We start from the raw sequence: 17,784 nt of genomic DNA on the forward strand, positions 1-17,784 counted from the left end.
ATAGTCAAATAAGAAATAGACCAAAAAATTACAGAAAAATCATAAACTTGAGAGAGAAAAACATAATTCCACTATTATTTGTACAAAATGACATACCCCAAAACTTTCACAATGGTCACTATATCATATATGCCCAACACTTAATTGTTGGAAAAATAAACTTGTGCCATGACTACATGTATTTTTGTCTCCTCTTTTTCTCAAGGAACACATACATTTCACATAGCTATAAGCATTGTTCATCTTTTTACTTAAAATGTCTTTATCATCTCAGCTAAAGCTTTGGTTGTCATGGCTTGATGGCATTGCCAAAAATCAAATACATTTTCAAATAAAAAGGATGTGTTTCTACTGAGACTACGTGGAAGTAGATGCTAAGGCTATAAAAAACCAATGAACTCATCATTTCCAATTTCAACATCATCTCTCTCATTAGCATCAGTGAAAAGTGCCATGATTATTCTTGGAGGCAGAAAATCATAATGAGTCCAGATCAAAATAACCAAAACATTCTTGCAAAAGAACAAAACTAGAGAATTCACACTTGTTTTGTACAATTTTTAAACTATTTATTTGAGAGGCAAAGAGACACACACACACAAAGAGTGAGACTGAGAGAGAACACTTTCATCTGCTGGCCCACTCCTCAAATGCCCACAAAGAAGTCAGCAGCCAGGAACTCAATCCAGGTCTCCCAAGTGGGTGGCAAGAACTCAACCACTTGAGCCATCACCACCACCTCCCAGGGTGTGCATGAACAGGAAGCTGGATCCAGGTCTCAAACTCACATTCTCTGGTGTGGGACACAAGCAATCTAATCAGCATCTTAACTGCTAGGCCAAACACCCAATCCCAGAAGATTTAAACTTCTTAATTTCAAAATGTCCTAACACAGTACAGTAATTAACACCATGTGGTATTGGCATAAAATTGACAAATAGATCAATAGAATAGAATTTAAATAAAATAATCCCTTCATTTAGTCAATTTTCCACAAATGTGCCAACACAATTCAAAAGGGGAAAATAATCTTTTAAAAAAATGCCAAAAAATTGGGTATCTGCATACAAAAAGATAAATTTATAGCCTTACCTTACATATACACAAACATTAAGTCAAAATGTATAAGCCCAAATTAAAACTCTAAAACTATAAAGCTCTTTGAAGAAAATATGAGTATACCTCTCTGGCCTTAGGTTAGGAAATTTTTTTTTAAGATTTTTAAAAATTTTTTTGAAACGCAGTTACAGAGAGGCAGAGGCTGAGAGACAGAGAGATCTTCCATCCACTGGTTCACTCCCCAGATGGCCACAATGACAAGAGCTGCACCAATCTGAAGCCAGGAATCAGGAGCTTCTTCCAGGTCTCCCAAGAGGGTGCAGGGATCCAAAGACTTGGGCCATCTTCTACCGCTTTCCCAGGCCATAGCAGAGAGCTGGATTTGAAGTGGAGTAGCAGGGACTCGAACCTATTATGCCTCAAAGAGAAAAACTGATAAACTGGACATTGTCAAATTACCAATACTTACTCTTTGAAAGATGCAAAAAAAAAAAAAAAAAAAAAAAAAAACAAGAAAAAAAAAACAACAACAAGCCACAGAATGGGAGAAAATTTCTGGAAGTCTTGTATCTGATAGATTACTTGTTTTCAGAATATAGAAAGAAGTCTCAAAACTCAGTAATAAGACAACTCAATTTAAAACTGGACATAAACCTTGAATAGATATTTTACCAAAGGAGGCTTAAAATGCCAACAATCACATTAGTAGCTATGAGGGAAATGAAGAGTAAAACTATCAACCCACACCCACTGAAATGACTATTGCCAGACAAACAATCACAGATCAGGACTGGAGAAACTGGAACTCTCATCCATCTTTGTTCATGGGCACGTAAATTGGCACAGCTATTTTGGAAAACAGTTTTGCAGTTTCCAAAAAGCCCGTTTATATGGACAAGGGTTGTTACAGCAGTTAAGGTGCCCCTTGGAACACCTGCATCCCATATTGGAGTATCAGTCCAGCTCCTTCATTTCTGGCCCAGCTTCCTGCTAATGCTCCCCCTGGGAGGCAGAGACGATTGTCCTTGTGGGAGACCGAGACTGTGTTCGTGACTCCAGGCTCCAGCCTGCCCAATCCTGGCTTTTGCAGGCATTTGGATAGTGAACCAGCAGATGGAAGACCTCTCTCTCTCCTCCCCCCTTTCAAATAAAATTAAGATACAACAACAATTTTTTTTAAAAAAGCAAATGTACCATAGATCCCAATAATTCCACTCCTGTATATCTGCCCTAGAGAGAGGGAAAATGTATATGTTCTCCAAGACTTGCACATAAATATTCATAGCAGCATTATTGATAACTAAATCCTAGAAATAATCTAAATATTCACCAACTATTGAATGTATAACCATAATATATTTTATACATGTATTGATAAATGTATATTTCTATGCATACATATTTTAACATATTTTATATATCCATGTTAAAATTACATTTTAATGAAGTTTTGTAAACTATCTATGAGGATATTTTTTAAAGTTCATGGAAAATGGCATTAAAAGATAAGATTATTTTGGCGCAAAAAATTTACAAAATCTAAACATAGTTTTTTATAGTATGCATTTCTGTCAACTTTTGGAAGACCCTTTGCATGTATTTTAACACATTTTAAAAAAATGTGTTAAACATTTTAACACATACCCTTTTATGTATTTTAACACATTCATTTAACATTCAATTTGTGTGCATATTTATACATATATATAAATGATTTCAAATTATCACCTCTTCAATTTTCAGTGTAGATACACATCTGGATTTAAATTCCATCTCTACCACTTCTTAGCTCTATGCTCCTGGGCTATGAAACCTCTCTGAGTCTGCACCAGTTAAAACATGGACCCAAATACACACCTTTCAAGATGGTGGGATTAAATGAGATAAAACATGGGAAATGCTTAGCACTGGGCTGACACAGTGTCTGTCCTTAATAAATCATACCTTGCATTACTGTCTGTATTTTGGAGATGTTTTTGTTTGCTTGTTTGTTTTTGCAAATCTAGTTATTTCCCTAATACTCTGGTACGGAGAAGCCATTTGTGTGGTGGAGCACTTGCAGCGACTAGCCTGACTTGAAATTTTTCACCTAATTTCTCAGAGTCTCAGTTGCCAAAATCTGTAAATGAGGGGCAGGTTATTCACCTCAAAGGAGTTACAACTAGGGGAAGTATAAGAAAGTGCTTTGTAAACAGCCAGGCACAATACAATTGCAAAGCACCATATTACAATGGTCCTCTGTGTCCATTCCTACCAGTCCACCCACGATATGTTTATGGGAGAACCTGAATAACCACCCAGAGAATACTGTGGAGTCTACTTCTCAACCCCTAAGACTACAATGAAAGAAACTGTTCATGGTCATGGCAGTGGTGGAGACAAGTCATTTTCAAATTAAATCGTACTGCCTGTTTGAACACAAAGTGAAAAGAACTGTGCTGCTCCCTGTCTGAAACATCCTCTGTGTGTCCTCAAGAGCTATCAGGCTCTGCTAAATATGGCCCTGGCCAGTGTGCTAATAATCCCCGCTGGTTCTGGGACCTCCATCCACCACTGATGTGACATTCTTTGTGTTCAAATGTCTAGCTGACGTCTGATGCTTAAAACAGCCCATGCTTTCACCCTCTCTGCATTGTCACAGCCCTGCATCACCAGTCTTAAAAGGCTACGGCAGCCACTCCTAGCACCAGTTGCTGACCTGCCTGCCCACTTGCCTCCCTGCCTGCGTCTGGCTGCCTTGAATGCCTGGATCTTCAAGCTCCTTGTGGGTCTGACAAAGCAGGGACCATGTCTACCTTTGGCTACAGAAGAGGACTTAGTAAATATGAATCCATAGACGAGGATGAACTCCTGGCTTCCCTGACAGCTGAGGAGTTGAAGGAGCTAGAGAGGGAGCTGGACGACATTGAACCTGATCGCAACCTTCCTGTGGGGCTAAGGCAGAAGAGTCTGACGGAGAAAACTCCCACAGGGACGTTCAGCAGAGAGGCGCTGATGGCCTATTGGGAGAAGGAGTCTCAGAAACTCTTGGAGAAGGAGAGGCTGGGGGAGTGTGGAAAGGTAGGCTCTCGGGACTTTTCCTTGGCTGCCCCCACTTCCCCACCTCCACCCCAAACCCAGGCACCTGAGATGTCTCTAACTTCTCAGTCCTTATCACTTTAATTTTCTGTAACTCACCCGTACCTGCTACTGAAAATTTTCCAATGCTTAAATTGCCATGTAACATCCACAGCCACCCAATCGATCTTAACAGGTAAAATGAGTGACTTAAAATGGGAAAATAACTCACAGCCAAGGTGTGGGTTTAATTATTTTCCAAACATGTCTTAGCGGAGTGATAAGTAGGTGATGTGGCATAACATAAATGCTGGTACTTTGAAGAGTTTGTGGAAAAATAGAACTAAATGATAGGTTTACTTGGATGCAAAAGATTTTTGAAATTATACATGGCTTTTTCACAATTCGCATTTTCCATGAACTTTCTGAATACTCATTGTGTGCATATACAATATGTTTCTTTCAGCTAAGTTCATTTATTTTCTTTTTAAAGACGAAAAAAGAGAAATCTGGTGGCTTTGAGTGTGATAGCGGTTACCATAAGAATAGCTTTGACTTTCCAACATTGAGAGGTGTGAGCTGCGGGGAGGTCAGGGACTGGGAGTCAGGGGGGCCTTATTTCTAGTCCTGCTCTGTCCTGAAACTCTTAAGCCTTGAACAGTCGCTTCTTCGGGGTTCTTTTCCCTTCTTTTCCCGTGTCTGCCCAGGGAGGGAGTCAGATTCATTGTTTCTTCTGTGAACCAAGAACTCAGAGTTAAAATGTACATGTGCTTGCGCACATGTCCACAACATTTGCATACAATTTCAAAATGACGACACACATCCTAAACCCAGCTGAGGACCCGGGTTAACTATGCCTATGCACACGATCCCTACGAGTCCTTTCAGCTTTTCAGTGGTGACTCTGAGGCCAGGACTTGTGCTTATATCGAAGCTCGGGCTTTTTGAGCTGCTGTGTACTGCCAGAAAACGATTACTTTGAATTTGCCATGTGAGCCATTTACCGGAAGGAAATTCAGAAGAGTATGCTCTGGGCAAGTAGTTATAGCAATGAAATGTTTGTCTAAGAGAGAAATTCCTGAAATTGTGGCAGAACGTAGGCCAGGAACAAGTTCAAAACGCTTGTGATCTGTTGAAATCGTCTAAAATCAACATGGGCCACGCCAATGGCAAGGCTACCACAGTACTAACTGGGTGCTGTCGGATGCTTGTGAAGGGACGAGGTGTAGGCCCATTTGCACCAAGATAAATGTGAATTCTGTCCATGTCAATCATTGCAGGAAGGGCCACTGGGATCAGGCCAGGGTGTACCAAGGCCACAGTGGCTGCCTGGATTGAAGAGCTAGAAGGAGAGGAGAGAAGAAAAGACACACATGAGATTAGCCAGGATCTCAGCCAGTCAACTCCTCCCAACCTTAATTTGAAAAGGCTTTCCTTTCTCTGATGTGGGAATGAACATCAAACATCTGGTGAAATACAATGGCCTTTTTATTACAGTTATTAAAGAATTTTCTTTATCAAGACAAGAACATTATCCTCTAGGACAAATAGCTCACTGTAGCAGTAACCCAACAAAGGCATTTTAATATCACATTGTCAGGAGGGCAGTGAGAATCAAAGGGTGAAGCCTGTTGTCAGCTGTTGATGGAACTCACCTGATCCTGCCAACAGGCTGCTGCTCCCTGCCAATGGCTTATCAGCTCAATTAGAGAGGCCGCTGTGCTGATGAACTTTGAATCCTCTCTCGGCTAGTTCACTTTTCTCCCACCACACTTTCCCTGCTGGCCAGTTGTCTCTGTCGTCACCAGAAGGGCTGAGCAGAAGAAGCTGATGGAGGGTGTAAATCCATTTCCACCACAGCAAAAACTCAAAGCAGCTGAGGGCTGGCGTGTGCGTGTGTGGTGGGGGAGCAGCTGCAGAAGGGAAAGGCAATGGTAGCACAGACCGTGAGAAGGAGCTGGAGGTCTGAGTGGTCAGGGTGCTGGCTCTGTAACAGTTTCTGAAAACACTGCAATGGCTGTCAAATGAAAATCTGCCCAGCTGGGTTTACACAAAGTAGGCTGTGTTAGAGCACCAAGGGGCCCTGGGAACCCGTCGGTCTGCTTCCCTAGCTTGAGTATTTGCTGGATTGTAGGCACTAGTGCCAGTTTCTCCACATGATCTCATTTCATTCTTACATTCTACACATGAGAACTGAGATGAGGCGAAGTTAAGAAACTCGATGAAGACTAGCAGCTTGTAAGTAGAACTGAAATTCAAATTCAGCTCTATTGGCACAGAACCACAGCTCTCAAGTATGTATGCTAGACCAATGGCCATCTGCAGCACCTAGGAACTTTTTAGAACTGCTAATTTTTCACAAAATGCCGAATGAGAAACTCTGGGGATGGGACCCCCAATCTGTGGTCTAGCAAACCCTCAAGGTGACTGCGACACATACCAAAACTGTGACGCTCAGAACCACTCAACTATAGTTTCCTTAAGACCCAGGTGGGTTTAGTGACTTGTCGAAAGTCAAACACTTCTTTATGGGCAGAACCAGAACCAGAACCAAAAAAGACAAGCATCTTGCCACCTTGTTCATTGCAATGATGCTAGGGAGAGGACCAGGACAAATGCACCAACATTCCCCTTCTCTTCATTCAGCCTCATTGCCACTTCCCCCTCCACCTTCCCTCCCTATCCCCACCTTCCCACCTCCATTCTCCAAAGAATTGGCCTCAAATCCAAAACAGTGGCCTTTTGGAGATCTATATAATTTTTAAAAGAAGCGAGGTTTGGTTTTTGCAACCTCCTACCTCCCTTCTCTAGACCCATTTCTCTCTTCTTGGTGCTCTTCTTCCAAATATCCACCTCTTAAGTGATTGACCATCTCAGATGGTCCAGGACCATCTACAGATGTTAGCCCCAAAAATCCTGCATACTCAGAAATTCCTTGAACTCAGGCAAATAGGGTAACCATCTGTCCTCCAACGCCCACCTGCCCCTATCAATACTTTTTCCTAGGTCTAGATTCTACTCTCTGTGGTTATTGATCAATGTCAGCTTAGATCCATTTGGTCAACAAATATTTATTGAAGCCCTACTACATGCTAAGCATTGTGCTAGGTGAGCAAAGCAGACAGGGCCCTTGCTCTCACCCAATTGTCTATTGGAGAAATGACAAATAAAGTGCAATAAATACTGGGGGTGGGGGATAATGATGCATGAAAATATGTTACAGGGATAATGTGAAGGCTTTCTGGATGAAGTGTAATTTAAATGTCACAGGACAGCTCATATTGCTGGAGAGCAGTTTTAGATATTATTTTTCCAGGTACATTTTGATGGGAAAACAGCTCTTGCAGGCAGAGCCTAAAGAGCATTAAACAACCAAAGGGGATGAAAGTTAACAGTGGCATAAAAGATAGTACACCTTGGATTTTGAGACACTTTTCCTTCAAATACTAAAACAACTAAAAATGTGCATTGACAGACACACACACATATACTCAGCTGACACAAGGGAAAGGGATTTGGGGTGGTGTGGGGGTGAGGTGAACTCTGCCTACAATTCTTCTTTCCGTCAATTAATCCATTTGCTCCACTTCTGGGCACATATAAAGCTTCCTGACCCTCCTCATAGAGAATGAGAGGCTTGGTTATAGCCCAACTTATTCTTTTGAGCTGCTGGGTTATGACTTCCAGCCATCTGCCACCAAACATCACACACACACACACACACACACACAGGCACACACACACACGCAGTGTTCCTCTCCCTGTTGCTCCTGAAGAAGTGAGTAAATTAAGACTGGACTAGTCATCCCAGGAGTGCCTGACCCCTTCCCCAGGCCATCACTTGGTGCCTGCCACTCCAAACAAGTGGATAACTCAAAGCTATTTTGTGATCGCAACTGGGCAAACAAACCTGGAGACAAGTGTGGTTTTCCAAAGCTCATCCACGTGCCTTGGGCAGCAGCAGGCCTTAGGGTCAAAAAGAATTTTCTATATAGGGAGAAGAAAGAATATGCTTCCAGGACAGAGAGTGCCCCGGGGCTTTAGAGAAGGTAAGGAGAACTAAAAAGACTGCATGAGGAAAAATTGGATTTTGGCAATAATCTCGAGACTTTTTTAATCACAAAAGATAACAAGAAAAAAAGAAAGTCACTTGGGCTTCATTACACAGCAAGTCCTATATACAGGAAGGACAAAGATATAATGAAATTCTGTTTACTTGAAAGCCTTCCATAATTGATACATTTTAAGTAATTGAAGCCCATCAGAATGAGCAGTGGCTTTCTTCAACATTTCTTTTTTAAGATTTATTTATTTGAAAGGCAGAGATACAGAAGGAGAGAGGAAGAGACACAGAGAGAGAGAGAGAGATCTTCTATCCCCTGGTTCTCTCCCCATATGGCTGCAATGCCAGAGCTGCACAACAGCCAGAGCTTGGCTGATCTAGTCAGGAGCTAGGAGCGTCTTCCAGGTCTCACACGTAAGTGCAGGGACCCAAGTATTTGGGCCATCTTCCACTGCTTTCCCATGTACATTAGCAGGGAGCTGGATTAGAAGTGGAGCAGCCGAGAGGGATATGGGCACTGCAAGCAGTGGCTTAACCCACTACACCACAGCAGCCAGCCCCTGCTTCAAGATTTTCTACCATTCTCTGCTATTCCACATTACTGGCCAGATCTAGTGCTTTCCAAGGATGGTTCTCTTTCCCACCTGGTCTCCTGCAGTCCATCTCATTTAACCCTGAGCTAGCCAAAAGTTTCAAGTTGCTGTGCCCAAAAGAGTGACCTGAGTATTTTTCTGCTTGGACCTGGAGTTTGACTTCCTGCTGCCCAGAGCAGCAGCAACCCCTTTTCCAGATCAGGAACAGGTGGAGAAGCCCCTCTCAGGTGCTGTGGAGCCTCGTAGTCCCTGTGCCCAGCTCTGTTGCTGAGTAAATAAATGCTATAGGGAGCGAATGACACCCCTGCTTTGTCTTCACCGAGACAAGGCAGACAAAGAACACATGGCTCCTGTCACATCTGCTATTGACACAAATTTGGGGAAGAATTTTTGAGCATTAAATAGGGGAATTCATTTACACGTTACATATTTTTGTTGTCATTTGTTTGTTTGGTATGGAGAAATAAAGAAGAACAGGGGCGTGATTCCAGAAGGAAAGGTTAAATTTGCCAAATATAAGGAGCAAGGAGTTAAAAAGGTCAACTCTGGGAGTCAAGAGAGAGAAAAATTTATCAAATGTTTTCAAAGTCAGGGTTCCAACTGATTTATTCAAATTGGCAAAACGATAACATATTTCTATTCAATAAGTTGAACTTTGGATATCTGTACAACACAAAAGAAATGTTTGTAGAAACAGCTATTGATGGTTATGCAACAGAACGTTAACCTTGGTCACACGAATTGGAGAAATCAGAAGCAGAGTATTGTTAACTGTTTTCATTGTAGACTTTCCTATTTCTTGCCAGGAATTACTTTTTTTAAAAAAGATTTATTTATTTATTTGAAAGTCAGAGTTACACAGAGAGAGAAGGAGAGGCAAAAAGAGAGAAAGATCTTCCATATGCTGGTTCACTTCCCAATTGGCTGCAATGGCCAGAACTGCAGCGATTCAAAGTGAGGGGCCAGGAGCTTCTTCCAGGTCTCCCACTTGGGTGCAAGGAATCAAGGAACCTGGGCCATCAGCTACTGCTTTCCGAGGCCACAGCAGAGAGCTGGATGGGAAGTGGAGCAGCCGTGTCTCAAACGGGTACCCATATGGGATGCCGGCACTGCAGGCGCTGGCTTAACCCGCTATGCCACAACGCTGGCTCCCTTGAATTACTTTTGCAAATTAAACGAATGTGTTTAAAAATGCTAATAAAGACAACATGTTCTTTAGGTTGCAGAAGAAGACAAAGAGGAGAGTGAGGAGGAGCTTATCTTCACTGAGAGTAACAGTGAAGTTTCTGAAGAGGTGTACACTGAAGAGGAAGAGGAGCAGGAGGAGTCCCAGGAGGAAGAAGACAGTGAGGAAGAGGACAGTGAGGAAGAAGAAGGAGCAATCGAAACTGCAAAAGGTATCAATGGAACTGTCAATTGTGATGGTGTCTGCGCTGACAATGCTAAGCCAAAGATATTTAAAAGTCAAATAGAAAACATCAACCTGACCAATGGCAACAGTGGAAGGAGGGCAGAGTCGCCGGCTGCCACACACCCTAGTGGACGGAGGACAGAGTCGCCGGCTGCCATACACCCTAGTGGAAATCCTACAGTCATCGAAGATGCTTTGGAAAAGATTAAAAACAACGACCCCGACACCGTCGAAGTGAACTTGAACAATATAGAGAACATCACAACGCAAACCCTCACCCGCTTTGCTGAAGCCCTCAAGGACAACACGGTGGTGAAAACATTCAGTCTGGCCAACACGCACGCGGACGACAGCGCAGCAATAGCCATTGCGGAAATGCTCAAAGTCAATGAGCACATCACCAACGTCAACGTCGAGTCCAACTTCATAACGGGAAAGGGCATCCTGGCCATCATGAGAGCGCTGCAGCACAACACGGTGCTCACGGAGCTGCGCTTCCACAATCAGAGGCACATCATGGGCAGCCAGGTGGAGATGGAGATCGTCAAGCTGCTGAAAGAGAACACGACGCTGCTGCGGCTGGGGTACCACTTCGAGCTCCCCGGACCAAGAATGAGCATGACGAGCATTCTGACGAGAAACATGGATAAGCAGAGGCAAAAGCGGATGCAAGAGCAGAAGCAGCAAGAAGGGTCTGATGGAGGAGCCAATCTTAGGACCAAAGTCTGGCAAAGAGGAACGCCTGGCTCCTCCCCATATGCCTCTCCCAGGCACTCGCCCTGGTCATCCCCCAAACTCCCCAAGAAAGTCCAGACAGGGAGGGGCCGGCCTCCATCTCCTGTGGCCACACCCCCTCCTCCTCCTCCACCCCCTCCCCCACAGAGGCTGCCACCTCCTCCTCCACCCCCGCCCCCTCCTCCTCCTCCAGAGAAAAAGCTCATCACTAGAAACATTGCAGAGGTCATCAAACAGCAAGAGAGTGCCCAAAGGGCATTACAAAATGGACAGAAAAAGAAAAAAGGGAAAAAGGTCAAGAAACAGCCGAACAATATCCTAAAGGAAATAAAGAATTCTCTGAGGTCCGTGCAAGAGAAGAAAATGGAAGACAGTTCCCGACCTTCTACCCCGCAGAGATCAGCTCATGAGAATCTCATGGAAGCAATTAGAGGAAGCAGCATAAGACAGCTAAGGCGGGTAAGTAACCTGAGAGCGAACATCCAGGCACAGAGCTAGTCAGTGGGTCGGCGGCCAATGCGTGGTGGCACCAAAGTTGCTTTTCAGATGCTGGTTAGTATTTCAGCTGTCTGGGTATGTGAGAGCAAGTGTACCCAGTCTGAAACATTAGGGCAGGAGCACAAGTGAGCACATTTCCATTTGACAGCTACTGGGCCTCCTTCTTGGTGTCTCAGTCCTCTACCTTCCAGGACCATTTAAGACACTCCAACATTTAAAAACCCCAATTTCTCTAAAGAAAAATCAGACAGTATAACATTTCAAAATGATTCATTCACCACTTGTTAAACATTTTCCCAGAGTTGCATGTGATTTCAGACTTAATAATGTAAACTTTGGAAACCATGCAGCAAATCATTAATCTGTGCTGAGTTCTTCTCAGAGAATACTGCTAGAGACATACCCTACAGATATTTTCCGCTTTATCATTTGTGTTGTTTCATTGAAGAAAATTCCCTGTTTTGTAGGTGGAAGTTCCAGAAGCTCTACGATAAATGCAGGATCTGTGGAAGAGGATGCAGAACTGTTTTTGGTGGCATCAAATAAAACGCATTGTGAGATGTTTCTAAGATAGCTTCTTCAATTTGAAGTGTTCCTCGACTTTACAAAGAATTTTAAGAAACAATCAGCATGTTTCTTCTGTAAATATGAAAATAAACTTTTTTTATTTTACAAGATTTGTATTGGCAAGAAGCAGTTAAAGATGCTCTTCATATCTCTGAATGTGTTGGGAACTCTGAGCTGTAACAAGGTAATGAAATGTGCTGTTATTTTTATAATCCCAATAAATTTAGATTGAGGGTTTTTTCCTTTTTTTAAAGCTAAACTAATATTTTCCTGTGCATTTATACACCTGTCAGGAATGTATGCAACCTTGCAGATTATTAAAAATATTACATTCTCACCCAGAAAGAATTTGGGTCCTTAGCATTTGCCTTTCTTTGTGTCTTCATGTACAAAAAATCTGATCAGATTTCTTTCTAAAGGACTGGTATAAAGAACGTCCTTAAAATATTCTTTTGGTAATAACAGGCTGAGGAAAGAACCTCCAGTGTGGCTGTTACCATTCTGGATTCATTGACGTTGGACCCAGATGAAAAGCTGATGCCCCCCCCCCCATTTCCAGAAGGCTGACAGGGGTCCAGAAGTCAATTCATTCATTGATTATTAAAATCAACTACTTATGGAAAGAAAAAAAGTTGGAAATTAGGAATTTTCTTGAGAGAGAGGAAATCCGTGCTGGAAGAATGACAGGAAGATAAACTCTCTAAATCCAGAGTTACCTTGTAGCAGATGATGGAGATGTACTCTGAAGTCTACCCTTGAAGTCTGCTGGGACAAGCCTTAGCCCAGTGGATCTCAGCCATTTTTTTAAGTCCCATACACATCGTGGTGATGCCAACCTCCACAAACTCACCTTAAGGTGATTCCCAGCAATCATTCCACTCTATCCTCTGTCACTCAAGAAGTGTTAAAGTCCAATGAGAGAAAGACCTGTGGGACAGTACCTTTACTCCATTCTAGTGCTCCATGCTCAATTACAAAAGCTATAAATCTTCTGTAAAGTCCTTTGTATTAACTGTGATTAGTGATGTATCCTTTGTATCCTGCAGATTAGAGCAATGGTCTTGGCAGGCTCCCTGGGCCGCCCATTCGACAATTGTTTGCATTGTGTGAAGAGCTTTGGATTTTCTCCAATTAAGAGGATTGTGCTTCACTAGAAATTTCTCCAATCGTTCTTGGATCCATTTATTTTTGTCTGTTTCTATGGTTGAGCCATTCTCTTTATCAGTAATAATAACTACTGATATAGCCACTTAAAGAGTTCCGGAGGTCCAGGAGCTGTCAGTGACCTGGCTTGGTGTGAGGGGGCTGGCAGGTGACTGACAGTTTCTGAACCAAGTTAGCTACTGCACTTTTCCTAACGACATTAAATAGATGAGGAAACTGAGGTGCAGAAATGTTAATTTTGCAGTGAGTTGAATGTGGGTGTCTCTGACTCTAAAACCCATGCCCCTTCTGCATCACTGCACCTTGCTGCTTCCATCCAGACTCAAATCTCCAACCACCACCCCACCACCACCACTGTTAAAACAGCAGTGGGGATTCTCTTTCCTTTTGGAGTGAATTCTGTTTCTATTAGTATTGGCAGTTTGTTAAGGAAGTAAAACCTACAGTTTAGGTTTTTTAAAAGGGGTGTGTGTGTGTGAATTTAGAACAGAAACCCAGACAGACCATACTTTACCCTGATTCCTCCTTGTGTGCAAGCAAACTGAAGGGGAGGAATGAGAGGTGAACAGCTTCCAGCTCCATTCTGATGATGCAGAGCAAGTGTTTGCTAATCATCCTGGTTGCTGAGGCAACAGTGCAGGAATCCCAAAAGCGGACTGGGTGGCAGCTCTCCTGAGAGAGCAGGGAAAGGCTAGTATTTTTGTTGCCAGCAGCAGGTTAGGGTGGAGAGCTTGACCAGGTTTCTGACCAGAAGTGAGTGATAATGAGACATATTTTCTCCTATGCATTTTATTTTATTATTTTTTGAGATAGCATATTTTAAATTTCCATTATAGCCAAAGGCTTATTGGCCTCACTAAATAAACAGTTTATTTATTTTTATTTTTTTTAACAGGCAGAGTGGACAGTGAGAGAGAGAGAGACAGAGAGAAAGGTCTTCCTTTGCCGTTGGTTCACCCTCCAATAGCCGCCGCAGCCGGCGCGCTGCGGCCGGCGCACCGCGCTGATCCGATGGCAGGAGCCAGGTGCTTCTCCTGGTCTCCCATGGGGTGCAGGGCCCAAGCACTTGGGCCATCCTCCACTGCACTCCCTGGCCACAGCAGAGAGCTGGCCTGGAAGAGGGGCAACTGGGACAGAATCCGGCGTCCCGACCGGGACTATAACCCGGTGTGCCGGCGCCACTAGGTGGAGGATTAGCCTATTGAGCTGCGGCGCCGGTTCAAATAAACAGTTTAAAAAATAAAAAGTGAAAAGAAAATAGTCCAGCAAAAAAACAGGCACTGGCTATACACAATAATCAAAGGAAAAGATATTCAACTTCATTCATATAAAGTAAATTTAAAAATAGTCATAAAATAAAAGGCTGCCCTGGTAGAGTATTTTGTGCCTTGGGAGACAGCTGAACGCACTTACTAAGCACTTCCCAAAATAAAGATAAGGATGACAGATCAGAGACTAAATGAATCCATTTATCATTTGGGAATGATTTTGTTCCAGAATCCAGCACTGCAAACGTACAAGATACCATGATGGTCACTATTCAGCACAGCACGGACATCCTAGTTCATACTCTCAGCAAACTCACAGAGTTGGTATGAAAGCTCATTAGCTCATCCTCTATTAAGAGCTTTTAACTCACTGGGAAAGAGGGTGTCCAAGACCAGATAAAGTGTTTAGGCTATGATTTATATGTACATGTCAATCTCTGAAAATACACCTCATCCTAATTTGCAATGGCGCCAGAATGCTGAGTCTCATTTGCTTCACAGGCCCTGCTGCTGTTGGTATTTAATAACTCAGTGTCAGCAGGATCTTGATTTAATAACTTTCCTGAGAGAGTTGCTACCAGTGAGTGAAGGGAAGAGGCAATAATGGTTGCAGTATCCATAATGACATGCACTAAAGACGGGGGTAAACTGATATTCTCTTGAAAAGACCTCACAACTACTTCCTTTCATGACAAAGTTCTGCCCTTTTGTTTCTGAGAGGTTCTTCAGGTGGACCCTTATTTCCATTAATCACCAATTAGTATGATATTGAAAGCTAAGAGCATGCACAAAACTCAGCAACATGGTACTACAATGCACGTACTTAGCTTCCACAAATATTTTCTGAGTAACTGAATGTTCCAGATCCCCTTCTGGACACCTGAGATGCACAGTGAACCAAGGAGATGAAACCCCTGTCCTTGGGGAACTTACATGCTAGGGCAAGGAGGGAACAGCACCACTCCTTCATGAATCCATGTATTTACTTATCCGTTGGCCCCTATCTATGAGGCACTATGTTCTGTGCTGGGGAGACCAGTTCAAATTAGAAAGTGTCCTCCAGCTCAAAGCACAAGGAACCCTAGGGAAACCAACTCCTCTAGAAGAGTTACAACACTCTTCTTAGTTCACAGTTTTGCAAAAACAGCTGTAGGATGGATTTGGTCTGTGAGTCACAATTTACCATAGCCCTTTGACTTAACAGGCATAACAGGGTCAAGGGAAGCTTCTCAATGGTGGTGACACCTAATGATTTTTAAAGAAAAGACCATCACTTGTGTGTGTGTGTGTGTGTGTGTATGAGAGAGAGAGAGAGAGAGAGAGAGAGAGAGAGAATATCTAAAGATAGAGGTGTTTGAAGTTTGAAGAAACAGGGTAGCACAGAGAATGGCTGAAAACTATGGGATTTAATGTAATTCTGTAAAAACAATTTGGCAAAAAGTTAATATTCCATTTTTTTCTAGTGTTGCCACTTTTGGTGGGTTAAGAATACTAAACAGACATATGTTGTATAGTTTCTGCATGAGCTTTTCTTTTTAATAAAAATATTAGATGTGATCATTAAGAAAAATCAGAACATAAATGTACATCTAAGCAAAAGAACATATAGAATCTCCATAACTCACATACACAAAATGGCTGTTGACCCTTTAGTGTATGTCTTTTTAAATCCTTAATGCATATCTGAACATGTACACGACTACTTTTTCCACAAATAGGAGAAGATAGTTTACATATCATTATACAATCCACATTTTATTTAAGCAATTACAGTAACTGTTGAATATGTAGATTATTTTGACTGTTCCAGCTCATCCCTTATTACTTAGTTATTCCAACTTGTAGCTTTTCCAAAGATCCCTAGGAAAAAAGATTGGAAGATTAGAGCTAAAAAGCTGTCTTCCAGACAGGTGAGGGTTGTGAGGCATCAATGTTGTATACAAAACTGGAAATTAGGGGTTAACCACATTGTCGTGTTTACCAAGTTTCTCTAGGCCAGATGCTAAGCCTATTTGGCCCACAGATGTGTATATTAGCAAAATGCTTTTCAGAAAGTCAGGAAAATATTCTACATCTGCATAAAAAGACTGGCATGGAACACAACCTGAGCTACTCAATTATGAAAGCCACAAGGAACAGTGAAAGATTGCAAGAGGAGTGGCATGATGTTTATATAGATTTTTAAAATACAATTCATGTAACTGAGAAATGGAAGGGTGGATTCAATGAGGCCTAGGCTGGGAGCAGAAGAGTAATTAGACTGCTGTAATGATCTAAGAATGAAGGGATGCCAACTTGAAGCATGAATGAATGCTACCTAGGTTTAGAGATCAGAACAAACAGAACAGCAATTAGGAAAGCATAAACTCCATAGAATCTAGTTGCTAGTTGAATGTAGGGAGCAGGGGGCAAAAAACAAAGGAGTCTAGATTGACATCTGCATTCCTGGCTGAGCCATATGGGTGGTCCCAAATCTCACAAAATGGGATAAGGAATATAGTACAGGCAGGTTCTGGAGTTCAGTTTAAAATACATTGCCTCTGCATTACCTGTCCATTTGAATGGATGAGTCTGGAACGTTGGGGTAATTTTGCTGGAAGTAAGGATTTGGAGGTCATGTAGTATAAGTGTCATTTGAAGAGATGGGTTTGGGAGTGGGAATTTGGCACAGCACTCAAATCACCATTTGAGACACCTACATTCCTATATTACAGTACCTTGTTTGAGTCTTGTCTACACTGCTTCCGACTCATTGTCCTACAGACGTGCACCTTGGGAGTAAGCAGATGATGCCTCAAGCACTTGGGTCCCTGCCACCCACATGGGAGACCCAGATGGAGATTCCAGCTTTGGCCTGGCTTAGCCTTGACTGTTGCAGCCATTTGGGGAATGAACCAGCAGATGGAGGATTTTTCTCTGTCTCTCCAATAAAATGAAAATAAAAGTCCTCCCCCCGCTTAAAAAGCAGGAGTTTGGATATGAGAGAGAGAGTGTGTGTGTGTGAAGAACAGCAGAGACAGTATGGCCAAAGAGGACAGAGAAACCAGAGGAGAGTCATGTTGCAAAGCAGAGAGCTACACTAAGCAAGGAGCCATTAACAGAAAAAAAAAAAAATTAGGGAATTACAGATACCGAAAGTGTCCACTTTATTGGCCTTGGTGAGAGCAAATTTACAGGATGGTGGAGATGGAAATTAGATCATAGGGGTCAAGTGCATGACTCACCAAGATGAAGGGTATTTTGCATAGTTTCAAACAATGAGTATGCTGCTGCCATAGAGAATCAGAGGGTCACAAAATCTCAGAATAAAAAGTCACATCTTCCTGGTATGTCATTTTTACTTGACAAGAGAAAAATATTTAATATATA

At 42.4% G+C, this 17,784-nt stretch overlaps 1 protein-coding gene across 1 annotated transcript; it reads left to right on the forward strand.

Annotated features, from left to right (window-relative positions):
• Window positions 1-2,757: 2,757 nt before the first annotated feature.
• LMOD2 (leiomodin 2) lies at window positions 2,758-12,328 on the forward strand. The gene is made up of 3 exons (XM_002712092.5): window positions 2,758-4,119; window positions 9,992-11,377; window positions 11,884-12,328. The coding sequence occupies exons 1-3, from the start codon at window positions 3,847-3,849 to the stop codon at window positions 11,908-11,910; spliced, it is 1,686 nt and encodes a 561-aa protein (XP_002712138.1). The 5' UTR covers window positions 2,758-3,846; the 3' UTR covers window positions 11,911-12,328.
• The last annotated feature ends 5,456 nt before the right edge of the window (window positions 12,329-17,784 follow it).

Source organism: Oryctolagus cuniculus, chromosome 3 (assembly GCF_964237555.1).
Source record: "Oryctolagus cuniculus chromosome 3, mOryCun1.1, whole genome shotgun sequence".
In the NCBI taxonomy this organism is placed as follows: domain Eukaryota; kingdom Metazoa; phylum Chordata; class Mammalia; order Lagomorpha; family Leporidae; genus Oryctolagus; species Oryctolagus cuniculus.

Bases quoted from the DNA above. Each gene is read 5' to 3' on its own strand.
- LMOD2 (XM_002712092.5), top strand. From the start codon at position 3,847: ATGTCTACCTTTGGCTACAGAAGAGGACTTAGTAAATATGAATCCATA. The intron at 4,120-9,991 runs GTAGGCTCTCGG...CATGTTCTTTAG, and splicing joins GGCTGGGGGAGTGTGGAAAG to GTTGCAGAAGAAGACAAAGA. The intron at 11,378-11,883 runs GTAAGTAACCTG...CCTGTTTTGTAG, and splicing joins GCATAAGACAGCTAAGGCGG to GTGGAAGTTCCAGAAGCTCT.